Raw genomic sequence first — 10,838 nt, 5'->3', positions numbered from 1 at the left:
TTAAAATGGCACGAGGCTATAAGTAATTTTATAAATAAAATAATTATATTATATTATTTTATTCTTAACCTCCCATAGATTTTAGAGGCCATTCCTTACCATTTCATTATTATTTAAAAAACAAAATAATGTATGTTTTTTTTAGCCATCCTACTTTATTCCATTCTCTCCTAAAAAAATCTATCAAACATAGGGCAAATCTGGACATGTGATTTTATGCATAACTTCTTCAAAAACATTTTAATAGTTTTATTTTTTAAAAAAATACTTCCTCTGTTTAAAAATATAAAGTATTTTTAACTAAATCTTACCTCTCAATAAAGTAGTTTTACTTACTTTCAAACTAACTCTATCTTTTCATATTTATCCCTTTTAAACACCCTATAATAAATATAAAGTCACTATTAATAGGGGTACTTTTGAAAAAAGGTAATGATTACACCTTGAAAGATTAAAAATACCTTACATTTTTTGAACATCTAACTTCTTAAAAAATGCCTTACATTTTTTTAACAAAGGGAGTAATAATCATCAAAAATTATATTCAAGCCATAGGCAAGTGGCAACTATAATATTTAAATGCAATGGCCTATGAGTTTTGATTTTGGTGCTCGTCATATGATAAATAACATGGTGCTTATCACATGATGAGCAATCTAGACTGTCTATATTTTAATCTGGATAATTTAGATTTTAAGATTTTATTTTATATTTTTATTTTATATTATGATAAAAAATTATAAAATTTATTCTATCATCAATATGAACAATATAGATTTATTTTGAATAATTCAATTTAATATTAAATTTTTTATAATTTTTATAAATTAACTATCCATATGTACTCTAGACAATTTGAATTTAAAATTTTCAAGTTACAACTTATCTTTAATTTTTTTAAAGTGCTAATTTGAAGATTATCTTTATTTTTAATTTTTACTATTATATTTACTAAAATAAAAATTTATATGAATTTTAAAAAAATTATTGTTAAATTCAGATGGTTTTTAAAAAAGCTTATTAATAAATTTAAATGGTCTAAAATATATCTAAATAGTCAATTTATAAAAACTATAAAAAATTTAATATTAAATTAAACCGTATAAATTAAATCTATGTTATTCAAATTAATAATAAAGTATAATTATTAATTTTTTTTATTTTTTATAATAAATATAAAATAAAAATATAAAAATAAAATCTTAAAATCTGAATCATTTAGATTAAAAACCCGGACGATCCAGGTGCTCAAGTGGTGAGCACCACACTTAATGAGCAACCAAACCAAACCTGCTGGCCCACATGCATAAATATCTGATATTGGGTTTTTTTTTGGGTCTAAAGCAGATTGCAGACATTCACGACGATGAAATGAAACGGAAACTGCAAGTATGTCACAATCCGTAAGTAGGCAAATTCTTGCAATTTATTTTCCTGTACAGGAAGCCTGTAACATCCTACGTCGGGATCAAGAACTGATGAGATATCTCCCAAAGTTCTAAAGCTCATATTTCATCCCAACTTTGACCATACGTTTATGAGGAATCTCAAACACCTTCCCGCTGTGTCTTACGTTCCTCTTCAAGAAGTTGTACGCATAATCTATCAAAGCCCTGTCCCACATTCCTGCCCCTTTTCTAGCAATAACCTCGTTCTCCCCAATCAAGTGAACCACTCCTTCCCTAGTTGCTCTCTCTATTGTCTCTATCTCTGCTTCAAGACTCTCTTTCATCTTAATCTCTTCATCCTCCGTTTGTTCTCCTCTCTCGTTTTCCTCGATACAACCTTCAGCTTCGTCGCTAGGGATCATTTTCTGAGACATCCAGAACTCCCTGGCGATGAATTCCTTCAACTTCTCCACCAACACCCTCTCGAAAGGCTCCTGCTCGTTCCTCACATCGTTGTATCCGTACCTAGCAACGCAGCGAAACACATTGAGTTCTTTAGGTTCCACTCTGCAGAACAGAAACCTGTCCTCCATGGCGACTCTGCTTATGGGCAGTGACTTGATGGTGACAAAGACGAGAACAGAGTGTAAAGCAGGCACATTTGCAACGTAATGCTGGAAAATAGGAGGGATTCCTTGAACAAGTTCAGAGTAGAACATTGCAAGACCAGGTATCCGACAAATATCGGAGTTGGTTGCTATCTCCTTAAGCTTCTGCATAGACATCTTATGGTTCAGCTCGTAGTGGTACTTCCTTCGGTACACTTTGTTCCATACGTACATGATGGCCATTAGAACTGCAGCAAAAGCAAGAGGAAGATATCCTCCTTGGTCAAATTTGTATAGCACTGAGCTCAGATAGAGAAGCTCCACAGATCCTATGACAAGAACATAGCTGATAACCAGCAGAATGTGGGTCTTCCATATCATGATCATGATCAATACAAGAAAAGCAGAAGTGAGAACCATTACAAACACCACTGCTATACCTGCACGTGCATATAAAATTTTCGATTAGAAATTGTTTTTAATGGATGGTGAACAACAGAGGGCAAGTGAGAGGAAGGATTACCATAGGCATTTCCAATTTTTGTGGTGGTTTTGAATGCTGCAGTGACGGCCACACAAGCTATCATGAGGATGAAGTTAATCTCGGGGATGTAAACTTGTCCTTCATACTTGGCCGATGTGTGAACAATCTTCACACGAGGGAAACACCCGAGTGAGAGGGATTGTTGGATTATAGAGAAAGTCCCAGATATCATGGCTTGAGAAGCTATGATTGACGCCAGAACAGCTATCACAAACATAGGCCAATACAATGGGCCTGCAAAACATTTTTCCATGGTTAATTAGTTGATCACAGAATGATACGAAGTTGCCAACTCACAGTGTGGAAGTTTATAGCTTAAACTGATGAAAATATGAATATACTTGGTATGGACTTGTAGAATGTCTCTGAAACAAGATCGCTGTTTTTCCGAAGGAAGGAGGCTTGTCCTGTGTAAGCTAGTATAAGAGCAGGGTAAGTCAGAGAGCACATGCTGATCTGTATTGAACGAACTGTGAAATGTCCAACATCAGCAAACATTGCTTCAGTTCCTGCAGTGCTCAATTTCAGATCACAACTCATGAGAAATGTTATTGGAGATACTTGTATCAATGTTACAGCCACAGTAAAAATAAAACCAGTAAATAGGAACGAACCTGTTATGGCCAGCACCACGCCACCCAGTGAAATCCAAGCTTCTTTTTTGTTTCTGGTGAAGTAATCTATTATATACTTTGGATTTATTGCTTTAAGAACAGTGGGGTCATACTTGATGAAATTGAAAACACCAATGCCTCCGATGAGAGTGAACCATAGACAGATAATGGGAGCAAAACTATATCCAACTTTGTCAGTTCCAAATCTCTGAACCATGAAAAGTCCCACAAGAATTACTATTGATATCCAAACAACCCTATCTGCGTAAAAGTTAAAAAAGTAACAGAAGTTATTAACTTCCCATTAACTTGAGACCAAAACTGTAAATCAACCATAAAAGACTAAGCAACAGTACTGTGATGAGTGGGAACATACCGTCTGTCATTGCAGGTGTGGCTAGCTTGATCCCTCCCACAGCAGACAAAACTGCAGTCAAGTTTAACAATAGATAAGGAAAAATCATATAAACTAATGAAATGATGAGAAAAGAAGGGATTGGTTTAGTGACGAACCAGAGATGCAAGGAGTGAGGACGCCGTCGCCGATGACCATGGAAGTACCAAGCATGGTGGCTAAGAGAAGGAAGAGCTTGGCGGAGTATGTGTTCTCTAGCTTTGATTTGAGGCACGAAGCCCTCTTCATCTCACTGCTTGGCAACTCTAGTTGATAATTAGACACTTCTGCGTCTTCAGCTTGCTGGTTTGGAAGTAGTCCCACTTTCGCATAACGACATATCAGAGAGTACAGAGCGAATGTCCCTCCTGAAAAAGTAGTGAATTAATTTTCACTGCAACTTGTAAATAAATGAATTTTGAAAAGGTTGAAAGCGTTCCTGATACTTATATTTTAATTAATTAAACATAATACCCATAAGCGCATAACTTTTCTTTCTCTTGAAGTATTTTCTGACATGCTCCTTGACTAAAACTTTGGACTATTGATGGATGGACTTAAAGGTTGGACTATATTAGATGAATGTTGCCCAGTTCTGCCTCGTGTTGGAAGGGTAAAACAAGACTCGTAAATCACGCGCTTTCCGTTGAGAGGCAAATTTACCCAAAAAAGTACAACGTCATAATCTTCTCGAGCTGTCGTAATTAGTAAACGTGTGAAAAAGAGGGAGGCAACGAATCCTTATTTTCATCCGTCAAAATTAAATTTCCACACACACACACACTATCTCACTTTTAATTTAATTTTATTATTATATTTTTTAAAAAATAATTTTGTTATTTTAAAACTATTGATTAAAAGCTTTAAAATTAAATTCAAACAGTTGAAATCTTTGGACATTAATAAGCACGCGGTATTTATTGACTGGGGAGGAATGGAGAGGTTGGGGGGGTAAGGAACCATCAAGATAGAACATGGAAAACAGAAAATGCAGAATAAATAAATTGCAAAATAATAATAATAATAATAATAATAATAATAATGGCAGAAGTTAACATGCACAGTTAAATTACATATTAGGTGTTGAGTTTGATATTAATTACTCCCTCCGTTATTATTTTTTAAGGAGTTAGATGTTAAAAATGTAAAGTATTTTTAATTTTTTCAAGTATAATCATTATTTTTTTTAAGAGTGTCCCTAGTGATAATAAATTTATATTTATTATAGAGTGTTTAACAGGAATAAATATGAAAAGATATGATTAATTTAAAAGTAGATAACTATTTTACTAAGAAGTAAAATTTAATTAAAAATGTTTTATATTTTTAAATGAAAAGAATATATTCTCATTTCTAAGGGGAAAGAACAAGTAGAAATGAGATGATGGTGATGGTGATGATGAAAGGAGGAGGATATTTACCATCGCCGTTGTCATTGGCTCGAAGGACGACGAAGACGTACTTGAAGAGAGGGATGAGAGTGAGGGTGTAAAATATGAGAGAAAGAACCCCCAAAATGTCATCGCGGTGGTGGACGACGCCATCACTGAAGGTACTGGAGAACACGTACAACGGCGACGTTCCGATATCTCCGTACACAATGCCCATGCTCTGAAACGCCAGCTGCAACACCACCCTCAACGCCGGCCCCTGTATATACATACAACAAAACCTTAGGAAAGAAGTAAGGCAGGCAAGGCATGCGTCGAGATGAAAGAAGAAGATGAAGTGACCTTAAAGGAATGGGAAGCGGAAAAGCTATGGGATTCGAGGTCGAAAGGATCATGTCGGTGATCGCCGGCGCTGAACTTGGAATGATCTGAGCTAGCAATATCACTCTGGCTGTTGCGCATAATTACTGTTGATTCGTGCTTACCTGTGTCGTCATTGGATGCCATTTCCATTGACTGAAAACTTGTATATATGTTGTAAACAGAGAGTATCGTACCAGCTAGAGTATGAAATGAGTTTTAAGGAGGTGGAGTGGCCGGGGATGGACGATGGAGGCCTGGGCTTATATAAGCAAGAGACTCTGGAAGGGAACGAGGAAGCACCCCAACTTGCTGGAAAATATTTTCCATCTTCTCATGCTGGTGGTCCCCCTCAACTCTTGTTGACAACATTTATTTACCTTCCACCAATTTCGCCTTTTACCTCTACCTCACTGTAACTTCCGCTTTTCTCATTACAACTCCATCGTTTAATTAGTCAAATTTTATAATTTGTGATACTTAAAAACAAAAAACAAAAAAGAGGCACACGAAAATATGCATTTGAGAATTAATTATTAATAACCGAGACTTCTGATTCTGTAAAGATTGTCTCAGTTAAAAATTTAAGAGAGCATGTTTGTGTTAAAAAAAAAAATTAGGACAGCAATTTTCATTTTGCATTCTTCTTCCAGTCCATACAGCGCACGTCATGAGGACTCGAGAGTCAATCACACGTGCCGTTTTTTTCCCCCTATTTCCTTTCCCACCAGATGAAAAACTAAAAGAAAAATACCCAATCGCCTAGCCGCCATCTGTAATGCTCTGCTAGCTTCCTTCATCTAACATTAGAATAATAGAACTAAAAAATGAATAGTATAGTCTAGACTCTATGACTCTACATTCATAATTTAATTTGTAAATGATATTACTTCTCAATATAGATATTTTACAGTACACACATATATGCATATACATATTGATATTATGGAATTTTTTGGGACTATAGAATTACAGGAAGTATAAGTTTAGCTCCTGAACATGTTTTGAATTTTGTATCGAAAAATTAAAAACATCTTTGATATATAAAGTTTGATGAGATGCACGCGTAATGATTATTAGAATATTAAAGCCTTCTGTATTATTATACTTAACGCTTTTATATATAACAAAATAGCTTAATTTATTTAAAGGAGATTGCCTCAAGTTTATACATCTTTTTTTTGGTAAACAAGTTTATATATGCATGCATCGATCTTGATTTTTTTTTCCTAATTAGTAGATTGTGAAACTTAATTACATCATACTCTAAAACGTAAAAAATTAAACTTTAGGTTGGTTTTGAACTTTTTGCGAAGCAAGCACTGTGAATTTTCAGTCCCCAAGTTTAAAACACGAGCTTACACTTCTTTATGCATCTGAAAAACAAAATGAAATGTTCATATTTTAATAATAGTATAAGTTCATGAATTTTTATTTGTTATATAGATTATATTGATCTATCTATATTCTATTTTTTTATATGCTTTAGTCAACAAATAGGGCAACGTATGCAGGGTAATCAATTTGCATTTACACGTACAGTGGAAAAGTCAAGCTGCAATATTTTACTTTTACGCTTTTTAAGTTTGATAAACAGAAGCGTCAAGCTTTAGGCAAAAAAACAAACGCGTCATAGTTTAATACTATTTAATAATATTATCAGTGTCACTGGGATATTCCTTTTGGGGCCGAACCATGGTGTTTCTCATCCTTTCAAATCCAAACAGAATCAACAGATCCAAGTTACTGGGAAATCAGTCGCGTTTTAACTTTTAACTTATAATTGTTATCGAGAGAGCTTATGTTACTCCCCTTTCGTGTCAAACAATGGGTTTAAAGAAGCAATATTCTTATTGGACGGACCTTGTATGTGCATGTCAAAAGAAAGAGTCCAATGTATAACTATTTTATTGATATTAAGCCCAATTAAATTAAAAATGACAGATTTAGAATTGAAATCGCTTGTATACTGAAATAAAGTTAAATATTTTAAGAAAAACAACTAGTACTTGAAAAAGTATTTTCAAACCTGAACCGGCTCAAATGATTGAACCATCACCTAAAAAAAAAAAAGTCTAGTTTAACTATTTGACCTATTTTGGCAATTGACTTGAGTTAATCTACTTTGACCTAGACAATTCTTGAAAACTTAGAGAAAAATCCAAGGATCAGGAGCACGCTTGGACCATTTTAACCTAATTTTTCATTTAAGTATTATTTTTTATTCTGGTTAAACTATAAAAACCATAATTTGCCAAACTTGCGAATCTTTTTGGTTCATTATTTGATCCGTGTTTTAAAATATTGGCATGAAACAAGCAGACAATGGGAGTTAATGGATGCAAGCAGTGTGGAAACATTTCAAAATCTTCTGAACAAATGGGATTCTTCAATTTATCTAGTAATTGCATAAATTAAGCTTGTGGTCCATTGATTAATTAGAGAAACTGACAAATTTGCATTAAAAATGATAAATAGCTAGGGGGCACAGTTCTAGAGTCTATGTAATTGAGGAAATTTTAATTTTAATAATATGTTTCGTACATGAGAATAATAAAATAAACAGTTAAATAGATCATGAACACAGTAAACACAAAACCTCTTAAAATTTTTAACTTGGCCAAAAACTAATATTTATATTATTCACAACTTGCAAATAACAGTATGATTTATTATAAATTTTATATCACATAATGTCACTTTAAATATCTAGTCAACCACTGATTGAAATAAAGACGCTTCATATAATTAATAATGATATTAGCGAAGTTCACTGATCATCAATTGAGATCAAATTGTTATTTATATCTACAATTAATTTATATGTTCCTGAAAGCCATTTTAAAAGAACATGTGGATATGAAGAATCGAAAGTTAGATTTTTGAAATCATAATTAAATCTTACTTAGTACAATTGTTATTTCTATGAGAAAGATGAAAGCAAAAGAACTACGAAACAATTATCTTAATTTCTAACTCATACGACCACGGGAACAGAAGAAGTAATATAGGAATGACTTTGTAGGATGGAGTCCATGGATATTAATTTGATCATTTATAAGAATGTGACGCATATATATTAATTATAAGAGTATTGCGAAAATTTGAATCTCGCTATCTGCAATGTGAGAAAATTATCATAGTAATTAATTAATTTATCCCTTCAAATTATAATATAAGTCATAATTAATTAATTTACAATTTACATGAATAATGTTAGTTGAAAACTTAAATTTTAAAAAATATTTATATATTTTCACTTATATGCTCATTAAATATCTTTTGCAAAATTCTTGACAATAATAATTAAAATTATAATGTATGATTTTTAAAAAAAGAGTAAAACAAAATAAGGACATAGTTGAAAAAAAAAAAATATATATATATATATATATATATAATTTATTTAATATTTTATATTTAAAAAATAAATATTTTTAAAAATATATTATATATTATATTATGAAAGGAAAGGAAGTATACTATATCTATGATTATTGCTACATGAAGTGTGAGGGGGTGGGGGTAGTTCATGAAGAAGAGCTTAATAAATTAATATAAATGCTGTGGGTTTGAAAATTTGTCCAAGAAAAAGGGTGCTGGGAAGTGCATGTGACGATAATAAGTTTTCCGCGTGGCAAGTTGCAAGCCTTTTTCGCTTTTTGCGTCTGCTGAAACCTCATCATGACATCACCCTCTCTTCTCTTCTCGCAAGTCGCCGGTCAAACTCATCACTCCTAAACCCCACACTCAATCAGAAGGCCCTCTGCATTCATATTTGGCTGCTTCGTGCTTTTTGGATCAAGAGATTCGCCATATTTCATGTACACCCTTTTCTTTCTTCTGGTTACAAGTCACCTCTAATCCTCTTATTGAACTTAAAAAAAGATAATTAAATTATTATTTTTATTTGAACAAAGATAAATTTTTATTTTATCTATATTTAGATGAAATTTTTAATTTTGCATTACATTTTTCTCATAATTAATGAATTTAATAGAGATAATATGGAAAAAAATAATTTAATACCCCTACAAAGTATCTGATATCAAGTTTTTCCATTTCTACACTTATAATAAGGATCGGAGAAAGGAGGTATCAATAAAAGTAATTATTTTTCCACTTTTATAAAATAAATATAATGCATGATGAGTCTTTTTTTTCTTCTTAACTTCTTCATAACGAAGAGTGAGAAAAAGTATTTAGTTAGATTATATTTCTCATATTCACATTAATTAGTACATGAATAAATCTTAAAAAAATGATTGCAAAAGTATATATTGAGTGATGAGCTTGAAATCAATAGCAAGAACAAAGTTGATTCAATTGGATTTAGGTGTTTAATATATTAATTACTGAATCTCACTTAGTTTGATTGAGGTTGACCTTCTCCAGTCAACAACACAAGCTTCAAGTTGAGAGTAGACAAGAGAGAAGATGGATCAAAAACACATTTTATTATCAAATTCATTGCTGGTCAAGAACAAACTTACAAGGTAAGAAATCCAATGAACACAATCTTGAACTACGTACAGTTAATCCTTCTTTATGCGTAATATCTATTAAGTACAAGACAATTCATATACATTGAACCAATTATGAATCAATATAACATGAATTGAGAGAATGAAAGAAGGAATTCGAAATTTTATTCTAATGAAGCCCCTTAACTCAAGCCATCCATCTTGTTCCTTAGAACCCTAGCTCTTTAGGCCAAGCATATCTCTTCCTTCAAGGACATAGGACTCCAAGCATCATCAAGTTAACTTCTTATATTTTAGATCAAGTTTAATCAGCCAGAAAAAATATCTTACAGTTTAATTAGATGAGAAGAGTATTTTGCAATATATATTACTTTGCATTTCACTTGCTCTCTATGTTAATGTGAATCGACATTTATAGTACGCACCGCCCTATGTTTCCTGATCAAACAAAAACCAATGACTATTGTGCTGCTTCACTTTATTATCGATCTGCATGAATTTTATTCTCATTAAATCACTTTTTTTTCTTATATCATTTTAAGATACTATCAATACCAATATATAAAATAAAATTTAGAAACATGAACACTAGTAGTGACTCTAGTGATCAGGAGTGTAGTGCATATTAATGCATTTTATTGTCGAGATTTTATTGAAATATATATATATATCTATAAAAAGAATGGAGAAGAAATAATTTGACTGTAAAATTGTACGTAGTATCGAAAAATATCTCGAAGAGAAGAGGCATGCATGTGTAAGGGACGACACGTCGTAATCGGTTCAAAGGAAGAGAAAGTGCCCACAAAGGAGGAGGATGGAGGAAAGTTCAAAGGGAGAGACTGCCAAGTTTAAAAAAAGGAGCCACACGTCGTAATCGGTTAAGAGGTGGTGTCACTCACAATGTAGATGGCCCAAATTGTTGAACAGCGGGATGCACGTCAACTATATAGTCATCTAACTTTAATTATTTACAATATTAACAAGACAGTAAAAAAAATTCCATGTTCTTTAACATTTTTTTAAAAATTATTATTATTTTTTCAATACTGTCT

General features: G+C 32.4%; 1 protein-coding gene across 1 annotated transcript; it reads right to left on the bottom strand.

Moving 5' to 3' along the window:
• Positions 1 to 1,338: 1,338 nt before the first annotated feature.
• LOC129299336 (potassium transporter 5-like) lies at positions 1,339 to 5,517 on the bottom strand. Its single transcript, XM_054937794.1, has 8 exons — positions 5,282 to 5,517; positions 4,970 to 5,198; positions 3,668 to 3,916; positions 3,531 to 3,581; positions 3,155 to 3,415; positions 2,882 to 3,049; positions 2,520 to 2,774; positions 1,339 to 2,436 (listed from the first exon to the last, which is right to left on the bottom strand). Exons 1-8 carry the CDS (start codon positions 5,450 to 5,452, stop codon positions 1,499 to 1,501), a joined length of 2,322 nt encoding a protein of 773 aa, XP_054793769.1. The 5' UTR covers positions 5,453 to 5,517; the 3' UTR covers positions 1,339 to 1,498.
• Between the last annotated feature and the right edge of the window lie 5,321 nt (positions 5,518 to 10,838).

Source organism: Prosopis cineraria, unplaced genomic scaffold (assembly GCF_029017545.1).
Source record: "Prosopis cineraria cultivar Desert tree isolate PC_DT_omini unplaced genomic scaffold, ASM2901754v1 PC1122, whole genome shotgun sequence".
NCBI lineage: Eukaryota > Viridiplantae > Streptophyta > Magnoliopsida > Fabales > Fabaceae > Prosopis > Prosopis cineraria.
The sequence above is the reverse complement of the archived record's forward strand: the minus strand, read 5'-3'. Positions and strand labels throughout refer to the sequence as shown.